The following is a 16,249-nucleotide window of genomic DNA, read 5'->3' on the forward strand; positions in this document are numbered from 1 at the left end:
CTGGTCCCTCTTCACCACCAGCAGGAGGTTTTTGGGGAGGAGCCTAAGGAGGGCAGGGTTTGGGGACGGGTGGGGTGGGGCTTCAATGCCATACGAGTCCAATTGCCAAAGTGGCCATTTGCTCCAGGTATACTGACCTCTATTGGCTGGAGATCAGTTGTAACAGCAGGAGATCTCCACCTAGTACCTGGAGGTTGGCAACCCTCGGTAGTGTTGCCTCTGGGAGCTTTGTGGGTGGAACTAGCCTTCATGTGACATAACAAACCACATTGTTTTCGAGTTCTGTAATTCTCATCCTACCACGTTGGTTTTTGGAGGACTTTACTGTTTGAATGAATTGTTGTTCATGCTCTGTAATCTCATTTGAGGCTCAGTGAGAAAGGTGGCCTATAAATGAAGGTAATGATACAGCAGATAAAGCTTGGTTTCACTGAGAGGTGTTTATGTTGTGAAAACAATGCATTTCTCTATGCCTGGCTCGTTTCTAGCTGTAAGTCCTTAGGTTAGGTTGCATATTAAAATTACTTACATGAGCTTGCAACAATGAACTGAAAGAGTGATGAATCCTTTTGCAGGTTAGTATACTCTCAATGGAAGTGATTGACACATTCCATGTCAACCAAACTACAATTCAGGTGGTAAAAGAAGCATCTGTCTTTATATCCTAACTAATCCTAGCTGTAGCAGATTTTATTCATAGTTTCCTGGAAATCTTTTGGTTTCTTATCTAGTAATTTCATTATTTCTGTATAAGATAGTAGCATCTACAAGAAAAGCTAAAGTAGCATTGCTTGAGCAGAGTGTAGGATCTTGTCTGTGTGCTGTAATCTGAAACTTTGATTATTAGAAATAACAGACCTTCAGTACCTGACAAAATTTTTGACCAACCTGTAAGCATTTCAGCAACAACACTAAAATTGCCTGGATTGAGATCCAATGAAAATCAAGAGGTCATATTATGCAAATATATGGCAGCAGAATATAAATCCACCTTGATGCTACTTCTGAAAGAAGGTCTGATATTTCAGGAAAGAAAAGAAGAGAAGCAAAGCTAAAAGTAAAAATTCTATATAGGGAAGAACATTAACTGTAGAAATAACTTGATTATTCCAAACTCTGAAATCTCAGTGCGTTTGACATTTGGCCTCTTCATCAGTAGGGTTGCCAGGTCCCTCTTCACCACCAGCAGGAGGTTTTTGGGGTGGAGCCTGAGGAGGACAGGGTTTGGGAAGGGTAGGGACTTCAATGCCATAGAGTCCAATTGCCCAAGCAGCCATTTTCTCCAGGTGAACTGATCTCTATCGGCTGGAGATCAGTTGTAATAGTGGGAGATCTCCAGCTAGTATCTGGAGGTTGGCAATCCTAGAGCCATTGCTGGCCAGAGTGGACAAAACTGGGCTAGATGGACCAAAGTTCTGATGCAGTACTAGGCTGTTCATAGATTAGATAGCTAATAGCTGAGTCCCAAATAGGCCCAGAAGGAAAGAGTTAGGGAAGCAACACATAAAGGTCATGCAGAGCAGTACCCCCGCCCAGTCGCTTCTCCTGAAGATACAGTGGAAAACAGTGGGATGTGGCAGAAATGAGAAAGCTTCTTTAATATGGTGATTATAATTTACTTTTTGGAGAAACTTCTGATTGTCGTCAACAAAACTGTTTATATACAGTTGACCTGCAGTGTAAAAGGAAAACCCTCGCTTATTTTAGCCACTAGGTGTCACTCAGTCACTGTAGTGTTACAACTTCTTTAACAGCGCAGAAGTCAATAAAGCAAGAACGACAGCAAACTTTTGGGGGGTAAATCCACTGTAGCAGAATTGGAAGGGTGGTCAAATATAAAATTCTGTCTTTATATGTTTTAGAACGGCACAAACATATTTACCATGCAAGATGATCCCCCCCAGTGGAACGAGAGCATCAGAAACATGAACCTTTGTGGGGGGGCAGGAATTGTTGCATTGGGTTCATTTCCAGATAAATTTCTTTTTTCTTATTTTTAAGCGGGGGATCTATTTTTGAACGGGAAAAAAGGAGCAAATGAAAATGGAAGCTACACCCAGAGGATTTTGCCCTTTAACTGCACTCTGGTGCTTTGTGTAAATATCACTTCAGGAAGATAGATCTACAAGCACAATTCTCTTTGATGGCAAGAGCTGTGTGTACCTCTACTGATGGATACATATTCCTGTCCATATACAGTGCTGCAGTGTCATACTCTCCATCTCTATCCTCCTCCCTTCTTGAACTGTAACTGAAACAGCTGTGTCAAAATACTGGTCAGGTTCAGAATATTGCCAACTGCCATTAACGGTTCACTTCAGTTCAGTGCCTAGAATCAGATAGTTTGGGTTTTGATCAGGGCGCTCAGTCACCTGCTGGTTTGGCCTGAGACGTGCTCACAAAGAATGGTCCCTGAATTCAAATATTGGACAGGCTATTCATCTGTGGCCAAGCAGATTGAGTATGTTGAGTTCCTCTCTTCTAGCCACCATTGGCACTGACTTCAATTATTAAAAGGTGCAGGGTTAAAAGCTGCATGCACACACACACACACACACAACATCTCGTTTTAAGATGGGATGTGTCTTAGTACAATCCTAAACAGAGTCCTTTGGGCCTAGATGGGTGTTGAGGATTGCATTGTATGTGTCCCTTTTGGCAGCATCAGACAGCATTCATTAACGGCTGCCAAGCTGTCTGGATCCAGATAAATTCATGCGTTTGAGTTCCTGCACTGACTCATGGGGATTACAGTGCTCCATCCTCATGTTTCAGACTTTTAGACTAATAAAAAGGAATGTCTGGAGACATCTTTTGCCACAGTATTTTTGGCAGACAACATCTACATTGACAAGTAAAATAAGAGGCAACCTACGTGCCCTATACCAAAATAAATACACACTTCAGGACATTTATCCAACTCTACAGCTATGAATTGTGAGTGATTCTGTGCTTAATAAATAAGTCAGTTAAATAACCCACCAATGACCTTGGGTAATATATGCCTTCTCTGTCATCCATCCAGATGATTATGTTTGCCAGCTGCACAAATGCAAAATTAGCTGGAAGTAGCAATTACAAAAGTTGCAAATGTAGTTTGTTTACCAAGACATGATTTGGCTGTGTCCCGCAAGTGGCTACAGCCCAGGCATAAAGCTGCTCAGCATAGTATTACAGGTTGAGTATCCCTTAACCGGAATGCTTGGGGCCGGTGGCTGTGGCTCAGTGGTAGAGCATCTGTTTGGCATACAGAAGGTTCCAGGTTCAATTTCCAGTTAAAGGGATTAAGCAAGTAGGTGATGCGAAAGACCTCTGCCTGAGACCCTGGAGACCCGCTGCCGGTCTGAGTAGACAATACTGACTTTGATGGACGAAGGGTCTGATTCAGTAGAAGGCAGCTTCATGTGTTCATGTATTTTGGATCTTTCCATATTTGGAATATTTTGGAATATTTGCATATACATGATGAGATATCTTGGGGATGGGACCCAAGTATACACATTGCTTTCATTTATGTTTTATATACACTTTATACACATAGCCTGAATGTAATTTTAAACAATATTTTAAATAATTTTGACTACACTGTACCATCAGAAAGCAAAGGTATAACTATCTCATGTCAGCTCAAAACTTCTGGTTTGGGGATCATTCTGGTTTTTGGATGTCCAGTTAAGGGACAATCAACCTGTATCGTCGAACTTCAAGCTGAATCATTCAAGCAATCTAGCAAGGGGGATCAACTCAACCATGAACAAGGAGTTGAATCATAGCAAGTTTGTCTGGCAATCACGTTCCCAGAATTCCCAAGTTTGTATAGGTAATATCCAAACACCTATCTTTAAAGGGTATCCTGTATTTGAATGGTCTCCCATCTCCCCCCCCCCCCCATTTTAGGAGTCTGAGTACCTAGGCAAGTAAACCTGTAAACAACAGAAATTAACAACAGTTAACACAATATGTGCACCAGGACACCACAGTGAAAATGAAGAGAAGATAGGGTGGTAGGTAACCTGAACCTAACATAATTAAGGATCTGTGAGCCCAGAGAACTTGATCAAGTGATGTGCATCTGTCATAGAATTCCTTCTTGCTTTGGACCATGTACTACAAGAATAAAAATACTTTCCTTCTACTGAGAACTGTCTTAAGTACCAGTGTTCTTTCTCACTTGGTTGAGAAGAGTGAGGTGGATCCAACCATCTTCCAGCCCAAGAAGACTTCCTCCACCTTAAGAGGCTCTTCCTGCAATGGATTCCTCCTTCGGAAGGAGGGGAGGGTGGTATTTGTGTTAGCTGTCTCTGGGTGGATCCATCCAGGCAGCCCTCCTCCAATGAGAAAGCATTATGATGCCCTGCCTGTCTCTGTTGGCAGAAACAACATGATCAACTGCTTATCTATACAAAACATTAAAAACAGGGTGGAAATAAAGGATAACATGGGTGGTGTATAAATATATGTCATCACTCTCCACCTGCTGTTAACTGGTAGATAATTCTTTAAGAACTCTGTTTGGTAAGTGACTTTTCATCATAGCGTATTTCTCACCCCTGAAAATTATCCTCCTAGATTAAGATGGGGTTATATAATGAACTAGTTTTGAAGCACCTTTTCTGAGGTTTCTTCTAGAGGCCAACATGTAACCAGACATCAAGGTTCATCTTGGGCCATTTTTTCTTCATACTTTTTTTTTGGGGGGGGGGTGGATTTGGTGTGCCTGCGTGGGAGCAGCACAGTTCTACAGCCATCATCACATCCAGAGTCCTTCTTCATGGACGTTTTGCTCATATCTAACTGGTTAGTATCCAGCTGGAATGGAATCAGTTGAGCAGGGCATGGGACTCCTACTTAGAATTAAGATGAGAAATGATTAAGAGTACAAATGTATGATACCTAAATAAGAAAATATACATTTTAGGTTATGAAGAAGGGGGGGGGTGAAGGCTGTGGCTCAGTGGAAGAGCCTCTGCTTTGCATGCTCGAAGGCCTCAGGTTCAACCCCTGGCTTCTCTTGTTAGAAGGACCACATGAACACATGAAGCTGCCTTCTACTGAATCAGACCCTTGGTCCATCAAAGTCAGTATTATCTACTCAGACCGGCAGCGGCTCTCCAGGGTCTCGGGCAGGGGTATTTCACATCACCTACCTGCCTGGTCCCTTTAACTGGAGATGCCAGGGATTGAACCTGGGACCTTCTGCATGCCAAGCAGATGCTCTACCACTGAGCCACGGCCCCTCCCCTACCAGGCACCTACAAGGCAGTAGGTGATACAGAAGACCTCAGCATGAGACTCTGGAGAGCCGCTGCCAATCTGAATGGATAGTACTGACCTTGGTGAACCAATGGTATGATTTAGTATAAGGCACTTCATGTGTGTTCATGTGCAAATATTTTTTCAAGTTATTTGGGTATATACTATCACACTAATGATGCATTCACTGTGCATAAAAGCCTTACCTGTCTTAATATGAAAAAAAGGATTTCTCCCCCCCCCCCATTTCTGCCATATGATGGAAGTTACAAGGCCACAGATCAGTGAGTGGAAATTGCTGAACTAGTTCTTTTAACTGCTCAGTTTGCTATCTTCAAAAGTGATCAGGAGCTAGTCATGCTGAACAACCAACTGGTAGAAATAAAATCAGCTAGAACTTTTTGTCCTCCCTGGACTTCAATGGCTACGATCCCCTGACCCTTCAAAGCAAGCCGTGTGCTTCTCAAGAACTATTAACATGACCACCTTGTGCTAAACCGTCAATCCCACTGATATGCAGAGAATTACAGCCTAAGCAAGCTCTCAGGGGACAGCTTTTTTCCAATAAAGACTGTGAATGTTGCAATATTTTAAGGACATTTTGCAATTTGTTTCCAATGAAAGTACTTCTTTCCATACTGTCTAGGGCACAGCACAAGCCTGTTGCTCAATGTAGCGCTAGTATGTAGTCTAGCTGATGCTAAAAAGTTCTAAAAAGTTAATGCTAACAAGTGAAAATGGGCTTTCCAAATTGGCCTTAAAAAAAAAAAAAAAGGATTTCTGAATCTGGTAAGAAGTGTTAAGGTGGGGGAGGGGAGAGAAAGAACAATTTATATCGCTATTTCAAATGACTGTTTTATTCCCAATTGCAGCCAAAACAGAGTTCGGCCTATTACTATAATTGATTTTTGCCACTCTCAGATGTGAGGCTGTCTCACATATCTTTAATTATAATGCGTCTAAATTTGAAAAGTTAATCAAATGTCAAGACTGCACACAACATTTCAGTTGCAATACAGAAAGGCTCGTTTTAATTGCAAAGCATGTACTTTATAGACTTTCTAGGAATGGGGAGTAAAAGGGCTACATGAGGACGCCTATAGAGCCGGCTATGGAACAGAATGCAAGATCTACAGCAGTATTGTACGAAAGTCTTGTGTGCGCACACGCACCCATTTTTAGCCCACCCTTCAGGCCAATGTACATGGTTCTCTACTCCCCATTTTAGTCTCACAATGACCATGTGAATTAGGTTAGGCTGAGAGTGGCTAGCCTATGGAAAGTGGAGGATTAGAACCAGGTTTTTCTGCTTACAGTCCAGCACTCTGATCTCTTCAGTACATTGGTTGTCACCAGTATGCACTGATAATCATATCCATGGCTTACAGTAAATCTCTCTTCTGATACAGGGGTGGTGATGAGGTGCAAGAAGGTATTAGAAAAGCTTTAAAAGGAATTAGCCAAGGTGTTACATTCTTCAGTGCAAGCCACTTTTCACAGGCGACCTTTCCCTCCACCCTCTTTGTTCTCTACAACATATTCCACTGGTTCAGGAAGAAAAACAAACATACGGCTGAAGATTTGTCACAGTTCTCCTTCCTGTCAGATAAACAACACTCTGTTAATACCATCACACATTTGTGCCACATTAGTTTCAGAGCAGAGATTCAGCGTTCAAACAGAAGCCTGCGAGATCTCTCTTGCCTTGCCTTTGCATGCATAGTATCTTTGCCCATCCATGATCTTTGGATACAGAGAAGGAATCAGACAAGTGAACTAGACATCGTAGCCTGAAGGGATACTCATAAATCAAGCTGAGAAAACGGGGGACAGGATAGCCAATATACTGCATTGATCTATAAATTCTGATTAACTACTACAGTACACTGCTTAATTGGAAACCATCACTTAATCAAGATGCCTCCCAGGGAACCAATTTCCACCTAATGATACTTGATGGCAAAGACTGCTGCTTAATAGGGATGGTAATTCCATGTAATTGGGACACCTTCAGGTAACTTCATGGTGTTTAGACTCGAGGCATGCATGCATGCAGACCTCACACTGAGTCATCTACTCTCCAAACAGCAGAGGTGCTCCTGATACACCATGCATTTCTGCAGCATACTGATCAGTATGCCATGATCAGGTTCTAGGCTGGAGTCCAACAGCAACTTCAGTCTGCATCTCATGAGACACCAGAAGCTCATGGTAGTCCGTCTGTCACCATGTATTTATCAAAGGATTCATTGGACGGAACTGGATAATTCCTCATAGAATCATAGAGTTGGAATGGACCACAAGGGCCATCTAGTCTAACCCCCCACACAATGCAGGAGATTCACAACTAGCTCCCCCGCCCCAACACCCCTAGCCATACTTTCATTCAAGAGTGGCATTTGGTCAATAGAGCATGACAATATCTTATATTCTAAATGCGAAGTCAGCTGAATCTTTGGATACTTAAATCCTGTTCGCATTTCATCTTCATCTCCAGTGCCATCAAATTCCATCCCAGCCATATTACACTATTTTCTATCAGTTCTTGGCCTCCTGACACCCATTTGTCTACCCCCTTCATGGAATGTCCAAAGACTTGCCGGCTTTGAGTTGCAGTGGCGGTCCACAATCTCAAGCAAGAGAGAGGTGTTTCAAAGTGTAACAGTAAAATGACTACTTAATGGGGAATGTAAAAAATTGCCATTCTTCTGTAAAGTTCCTAAAATAATTTTCCATTGCTATTGTTTTTCATTTCATCCTTCCATATTCTATGCAGTGCCTACCATTACTGCTGATTATTTTATTGACATTTTGTACTTTTAGACAATTATGGCTGTCCACTCTTAAAAAAAAGAAAAACCCTCTGATTGTAGGGGCTAAGGACTTGCAAAAGCATGGGCAGCATCCAATGATAGTTCAGGAAGTGGGGCAGTAGGGACAGGGCTGAACTGACTTCAGTATTCATGCAGAGGAATTTGGGTAGAGTTGGCTATCTTTCCATGGCCTTCTTTGACCACTTTCCTCTTTGCATAAAGAAAACTTCCGTCTTGACTTCTTATAAATGAATTTACTTCCAAGTTGAATACATACAAATATAAATACTTTGCAACATTTATTCCTATTTACTTTGTCTTGCATGATGCACACCTTGAATTTGGGGGCACAAAATAAACAGCCTTTCTACTTTAGGAAGAATGGGGCAACATTATTCCTTTTATTATTCCTTTTAAAAACAGAGGTCTTGGTTAATTGTTATCCAGGTAGGCAAGAGGGCATGTTATACATCATCCTCTGGGTAGAGCAGCTTGTAGGCCATGCAAGGTGGATTGCTCTAGGCAAATGACTTCCCATGGAGACAGGTGTATAAGCGATTAACATTTAAGGTGGCAGCCATATGGAAGCTGTTTGCATGTCACCAGGCATTCTCAGAAGAATGTTAAACAGGCTTTGACATATTAGGGCATATAAACTACTGTATTAATGTTGTACATTTGCAGAATTGTTCAATGTAAACCCCTAACAGCTCATAAAAGCCCATTTAAAAAGATACAAGCCTGAGCATTCTTGGCCAAGGACAAATGTGACAAGCCAGAACAATGCTTGCCCCTTATCCTTGAAAGACTTAAATGTCACTAAGCTCAATGCTTGTCCTTTATCCTTGAAGGACCTAGAATACTGTTAGCATTCTATCCTTGAAGTGTCATGCAGGAATTCCACTTTTATTCCTGTACTAAAAGGACATCACCTTCACAAACGTCTGTCCTACAACCTTGTATTTTGCTGACTAATGTACTGTAACATTATATTGGGTTTTAATATGATAAAATGATGGTAGAAACTTATAAATAGGTTCATTTTATTCGTATTATCCAGATGAGAATGATGGTAAAATTAAAAATATAGAGAGATAACATGACTCAAAACTGACTGTTTAAAGTTTAGCAAAATAGCCTGGTGGAAGGGGAAGTCCTTATATGATAGTCTAAAGCAGTGGTGGCGAACCTATGGCACAAGTGCCAGAGGTGGCTGTCGGAGCCCTCTCTGTGGGCACGCGAGCCGTCGCCCCAGCACAGAGTTTGCCTGAGTTCGTTCTCCCGGCTGAGGAAGCTGGGGACCAGCAGTGCCTTCCCAGCTCCTCCGGGAAACGCCGGGCTCCTTCCCAGTGCCTTCTCCGCAGTCGGCGGCTGTGCGCTCCGGAAGTGAAAACAACGATGAGCCTTCTGCCAACTGGAAGAGGCGGAGCCGGGACGGGGCTGGACTGGGAGTGGGACGCCTGGATGGCTGTCAGCGGCGAGCTGGTTGGTGACTGCAGGGCAGGGGGTTGGCGGTGAGGGCTGAACGGGGGCCCACCTGGCGTTTGTGCTGGAGCCAAGCCCTTCGCTTAGCTCGGGTTTCCACTCTGCTCGTTCATGCAACCAAAGGTGCCTCTGAGCATGTGCAGAGGGCTGTCCCCACCATCAGCCACCCCCCTGCATAACAGTCTTTTTTAATTTGTATGAAGATAACAGTTGGAAAAAGAATCAAACTGAAGGGGTGGGGGCTATGCTCCAGCTGCTTTCCTTCCCCCGCTCGGCTGCCCATGCAGGGTTGCCAACCTCCAGGTAGCAGCAGGAGATCTGCTATTTCAGTTCACCAGGAGAAAATTTGGCAATTGGACTCTATGGCATTGAAGTCCCTCCCCAAACCCCACCATCCTCAGGCTCCGCCCCAAAAACCTCCCGCAGGTGGCAAAGAGGGACCTGGCAACCCCAGCCCAATGTGGACTTCTAGCTGTGTTGGCACTTTGCGATAAATAAGTGGGTTTTGGGTTGCAGTTTGGGCACACGGTCTCTAAAAGGTTCGCCATCACTGGTCGGGAAGCCACAGAGTATGTGCAGTACAACTGTATCTTGCTCAAGCTCAAGGTTCAAGCCCATTGAAGGTGACTTAAACAGTATAAATAAAGGCACAGAAGGGCTAGAATCTCAGACCTCAGAGGGTCTCAGAACATTGGCTATTGGGTATGTATGGATTTAAATATATTATTCTAGATATTGTGAATCAGAATTTTTGAACTAAATCAGACTTTTAACTGTTATAATATAACAGCAAGTATTGGATTTTAAAACTGAATAGTATGTAGAACTTGCTTGCTTTATAGTATACATTGTTACTGAATTTTAAGACTTTGTAATACTTGCATATACATATATATACATTAAATTACATTGAAGCAATTCAATAAAAAGACTCATTTTTATGTAAAGTAGTTGAGTCCTGCTTAGTGGGTGACTAACTGAATAAGACAACATACCACTTCTCAGGAAGTGGTCAATTCTAAGAGTATAGTCATCTGAAACGCACTGACCCGCTTCAGTGGCAGCCATATGGAAGCTGTTTGCATATCACCAGGCATTCTCAGAAGAATGTTCAACAGCCGTACTTTAATTCAAGAGTAGCGTTTAGCAGATAGAGTATGAAAATATCTTATATTCTAAAAGGGAAATCAGCCAAATCTTTGGATACTTAAATCAGTGACTGGAGCTGTGAATGGGCAAGACTGCTCTTTCCACAAACTTGAAAAGGGCCCAGGTTTGCAGAAAAATTTGAAATCTAAAAAAATTATGTTGGTTTTTAAAAAAATGATAAAAGGAATGCCTGTAACTTTAAGCAAGATTCCCTCACTGGCTGTTGCTAGGTAAGTTTGTTGTGGGTGCCCACTTGTCAGTATATATATGACAGCTGAGATCTAATAGATCTTCACTAAGACTTAGCAACTGAGCTAAGTTAAAATACTGGGTATGTAATGAAATCACTAGGAGCCCCGTGGCTCAGAGTGGTAAGCTGCAGTAATGCAGTCAAAAGCTCTGCTCACGACCTGAGTTCGATCCCGACGGAAGTTGGTTTCAGGTAGCCGGCTCAAGGTCGACTCAGCCTTCCATCCTTCCGAGGTCGGTAAAATTAGTACCCAGCTTGCTGGGGGTAAAGGGGAGATGACTGGGGAAGGCACTGGCAAACCACCCCGTAAACCTAGTCTGCCTAGAAAATGTCGGGATGTGACATCACCCCATGGGTCAAGAATGACCCGGTGCTTGCACAGGGGACCTTTACTTTAATGAAATCACTAGGTGACTCTGGGTCTCAGCCCCAAACTCACCCTGCAGGACTCCTGAGAATTTATAAGGTGCTCTGAACACTCTAAAGCAGAGGTGAGGAACCTTTTTCCTGCCAAAGGCCATTTGCTCATTTATAACATCATTCGGGGGCCATAACCAGGTGTACATCTTCCAGCAGGGGGGGAGAGGCTAGGGTTGCCAGGTCTCCAGCCACCACCTGGAGGTTGTTCAGCAGTTCAAAAAGAATTAGTACCAATATTCTATTATGCAAAACAAAACTTTAGTGAAAGTAAACAAAGTGCAAGGGTGAAACAAGACACTATTCAACAACACAATACAATTAACATATACGTAGCTTTCAAGGAGTCTTCAATGTAGTCGTCTAGAGTTAATAAGCTAGTCCAAAAGAGAAGGCCTGGAGGGCACCCCCTCCCCCTCCCAGGTGGGAGGGCAGCCAGCGGTGGGCCCCGAGCAAATGAGGCGCCAGGGGGGCGCAGCCTGCAGCCAATCCTCAGGGAAGGAAGGGAGGAAGGAAGGAAAACAGAGAAATGGAGGGGGAGAAAAGGATGGAAGGAGACAGACAAAGAAAGAGACGAGGGAGAGAGGGAGAGAAAGGAGAGTGACAGAAAAAGAGAGAAAAGCCTTCCCCCTCCACACACACACACCCGCCAGCCCCAGGCACCCCGCCTCCCCAACACACACACACACGGCAGCACACGCAGCCCCGCGCGACCGGGCCCCAGCCTCCACACCCTCCTACCCCCCAAACCCTGAGTATACAAAAGGCCCTCCAAGCCTGATCGGCTCCCGTGCGCATGTTCTGCCGCAGGGAGCCACCGGCCTGTGCCCTCCCTCTCCGCTTGAGAGGCGGCGAGAGGGTCTTACAGTGTGCCACGGCGTTCCTGCATGCCACGACTGTAGGGGGCAGCCTTGGGGGAAGCATTCCTCCCCCTCCTCTCGCCGACCAACAGTCGACGAGAAGAGGTCCAAAGGGCGCCGCGGCCCCAGGAACACCCTCGGGGAGAGCCGCACTGTGTTGCGCCTCCGTGGCTGGGCCCTGGAGCTCCCAAGGGCCATTGAAAATGTTCTCGGGGCCCGCATACACCCCCAGGGCCGGACGTTCCCCATCCCTGCTCTAAAGCATTATATAAAATGATACGTATCCAACTACATGCTCTTATTATGAGAATGAGGATTATTACTTTATGAATGGGGAAGGAAAGGTACACATTTAAAATTAGTTTCAGGCAATTTGAGACAATTTTCATCTTAGATCTGATGTTTTATTTGAGCACATACCTTGAAGTTTGGAGATACAGGCCAGATTCTTTTTTTAAACCCAACACCTGACTTTATACATGTAATGCACCTTTAGTTTTAGGGGTTTTGTGATTTATTTGTTTTTTTTAAAGGAAAAAAATGTTATGTAACAAAGCATCTTCCAACTTTCCATACAAAATAGCACTTTGGTTTTCTTTTGTCGTTTTCCTCCCCACTGACAGACTTAGAGCTGCATAAAGTGGCCTGAACGATCTTTACAAAAGTTGCATATAAATTTGCCCCTCTTTCCTTCCCAATACAAAAATTCCAAAGTACGCTGACAGCTAATGCTCTGCGAACACTTTATTACACAAATTACATTCAGCTTCAGAAAATAGTGTTCTAACAGTATAACCATCTAAAAATAAGACATCCCAGAAACACAAAGTCAGGAAGAAGAAGGGGGGAAAATGTTTTAAATCGAGGCTTTTAAAATCTGTCCCTTAAAGCGAGAGAATGCTTGTGATATTTTGCTTGTCTGTTTAAAAAATAGGGTTTGGCAGTTTTGTTTCTTTGTGGCACCTACCATGTCCCTTCTGTTCTGTGGCAGGGTTAAGGGCATTGAAAGTGAAAAGGCACAAAAGTAAAACTGGAAACAGAAAAATAATATTTTCTTAAAAGCAGAGACTGGGACTTATTTACAAATATAGAGGAAGTCCCCAAATGAAATGAGCAAATACTGCTACTTTAAAATTATTACTGCAATTAAAATAGGATTGCTTTGCTTTATTAAAAGGTTCATAGAAGACAATGTCACTCATATGAAATGTTCACACCCCAAAACCAAACTGAAGCAAACAAAACAAACAGAGAGAAAGAAAGGGGGAAAGAAAAAAAATGTGTACAGCCTCACAAAGGACTAGTACGGTTTACAATTAAATACACAAAATCTTAAAACGTGCTAAATCTGGCAATCTTTGTAGAATCATACAAGATAGAAACCAAAGGCCAGTTTCAGGAAGATGGAGGTATCGGTGGAGGTGGAGGAGCAGGCTCTTCCTCTTCTGAGTCTGTGGCGTCATCCTCATCTTTTTCTTGATCACTCCCTTCAGTACTAAGTCGGTCGAAGCCTTTTCGACTGTAGCCTGCACGACTCGCAAAGAAGTTTCCAAGGTTAAGGCCTCCGCTACCTTTCCCTGTAAATGGAAAAGGCAAATATTTTAGGAGGAGATTAACATGCTCACCTGCCAGTTAAGAACTGCTCCCTATAGCCCATGCTCACTCTTGACTCCATAGAGGCAAGTGAGATGTGACTCTGTCATAATTAGAAGTATGCATTAAAAATAGATTTTCAGATAAGGGTATACTGGAGTCAAAAATATTGGTATTTCCGATATCCCTGAAGTCCAGTACCATTACGGTATTTGGATTTGGGTTTTAATTGGGAATCTGAATTTATTCAGCTCCCTTATAGCCTATTGGGAGGTCTGGAGAATCTGTGTGTGTTTTTTTTTTAAGGATAAAGGCACCAAATTTGAAGCAGAGCTGTTGGATCCTGTCCACAGAAGAACCACCAAGTTTCAAGAAGAAGGTGCCCCCACCCATCCTCCATTGTTTCAATGGGGGGGAGCCTTTGTTCTCCAGGGCAAAAGCAAAAAGGCATGCCTGCACCAACCACTGGTCAATGCCTCCCATGTCAAGAACCAACACAAGCCCAACAGAACCAAAGCACAACCCAGGAATCCCAGCAGAACCACAAGCCAATGTGGAAAGCCCAACAAAATCAATGTCAAACCAGAGAATCCCAGCAGAACAAAATAATGCATGGACATATCCCTGCTAAGTGTTTCTCAATGTCCACCATGTGCACCTCATTGAGAACTTTGGTGTTGACAGACCCTGGTGGTAGCTGGCCTGGTGTCCCTCACCTTGCCTAAAGATGGTTGCCCTTCCCCCAGAACATCATCAGATTGCCACCAGTGTACCATCAGTGAGAGGTACACATGATGTGCCTGAGGGCAGGTCCAGATGCAAGATGTGAAGTGCACATTTCGCCCGTGAGTGTGGGACAACTGTGCCTTCACATAGTCCCTGGGAGCCCTATACAATGAGGGCAACATGCTCCTGCTCAGTATGGTATGACCAGGGACCGTGTACCAATGATAGACAACCTAGAGCAGCCTGCAGAAGCTGATGTCTTCGACAACAGAAAAGGGGCAACTGTCTAGAGCAATCATCTCACCAATGAAGTGAATGACCCTTTTCCATGCCTACTTTTTTCCACCCCTAGGCACCCTAGTGCCAACCTTACCAAGCATCTCCACCTGATGGTGCTTCTTCTGATGGTTCCTTAGGCCAGTAGTCAAGAGATGAGCCAGGACTCTCCCTTGACTTTGGTGCCCTACACAGTTGGCACTGTGCTAACCGGGGATCCTCTATCCTCTGGAAGTGCTTCCAGACTATGGAGGTGTAGGGGCACCAGTGCTGACTAGCAGCTGTGGGCACACCTGGAGCTGCCTCTTGTGAGGAGCTCGGGGCAGACATGCTGTATCTAGGGGTGACAGAAAGAGATACCCGAGGGAGAAGGCGTTGAGATAGTGGCACTTTGGGGTGCACCTCCTCCTTTTCCTCCTGTGCCACAGTCTGGCTTCCTCTCCTGTCTGTCCTTGGAAGGTCTGCTGGAATCTGAAGGAACTGGGGAAGGGACACCCATTCTCACTTCTAGCTCCTCCAGCAGCCTCTGGGCTGCTGGGGTGAGCTCCTGAGCTGGAACAGTCTCATCCCCCAAGCTCACCCCAAAGACAGCTCAGGCTGTTCCTCCTGAGTCTCAACAACCGCTGGTGGAGGGGCAGCCTGAGCAGCAGACCCCTGCCCAGTGCCAGCACCTACAGGCAGTGCTCCAGCAGCAGCTTCAATGAAGAAGGCCTTGCAAGGCCTCCGCATTGCACCACCCCAGCAAGTGGTCAGGGGGTGGAAGGCGGCTGTGAAGGCCTCCGCACAGTTGGGAGGAAAGCCACAACCCTTTCACTCCCCTCTAGACTTCTCCTTTGCCTTTTCCGCAGGGCCCTGCTGTACTCCTTTCCTGCTACTTATTCTTTCCCTGGGCCAAACTCCATCTAACTAGCAGAGGTAAGTTAGGTACCTGGCTACTTGCACTACAACCTACCAGAGTCTGAAACCTTTTCATCAGCCCTCCCCCCAAAAAACTAAGTTTCTGTTTTGTAAAAAATCACCTAACCTTGCTCCAGCGGTTGTTTTGTTTTCTTAAGAACTAGTGACTTTCTATTCTAAAAAGTGACTAAGGATTAAATGAAACTATCCATGAGATGGAATTTGAAAACTTTTTAAAAAGTGCAAATGAACTGTATTAAATCTTTCCTGGCACCTAATTATTTTCAAGAATTCAGGAGCTCCCTTCTGAAAAATAGGTCTGTACACAGTCTAAAGCACTATTTTTCTAAAACAGTCTGGATTGAATTGTTTTGAAACTCAGAGCAGACACTAAAAAGTTTTTTTACCATTAATCTATGCTAATTACTGTTTGACAAACAACCTTGACTCTTTGCAATTAGGGAGAAACAGAAGCCCTATGCCGAAATTTAATTTGAGTTCTTTTAACCAGCTTCTAACACACCCTTATT

The 16,249-nt window shown here is 43.9% G+C and overlaps 1 protein-coding gene across 2 annotated transcripts in view; it reads right to left on the minus strand.

Moving 5' to 3' along the window:
* Positions 1 to 12,953: 12,953 nt before the first annotated feature.
* Positions 12,954 to 16,249, minus strand: part of PAM (peptidylglycine alpha-amidating monooxygenase) — a 111,917-nt gene continuing 108,621 nt past the window's right edge. For both annotated transcript variants that reach the window (XM_056847830.1, XM_056847828.1), the window contains exon 25: positions 12,954 to 13,804. In XM_056847830.1, the coding sequence (XP_056703808.1) occupies positions 13,623 to 13,804 (182 nt within the window). In that variant the 3' untranslated portion in view covers positions 12,954 to 13,622. The remainder of the gene's footprint in view (positions 13,805 to 16,249) is intronic.

The sequence above is a fragment of the Euleptes europaea genome, chromosome 4, assembly GCF_029931775.1.
Source record: "Euleptes europaea isolate rEulEur1 chromosome 4, rEulEur1.hap1, whole genome shotgun sequence".
In the NCBI taxonomy this organism is placed as follows: Eukaryota; Metazoa; Chordata; class Lepidosauria; order Squamata; family Sphaerodactylidae; genus Euleptes; species Euleptes europaea.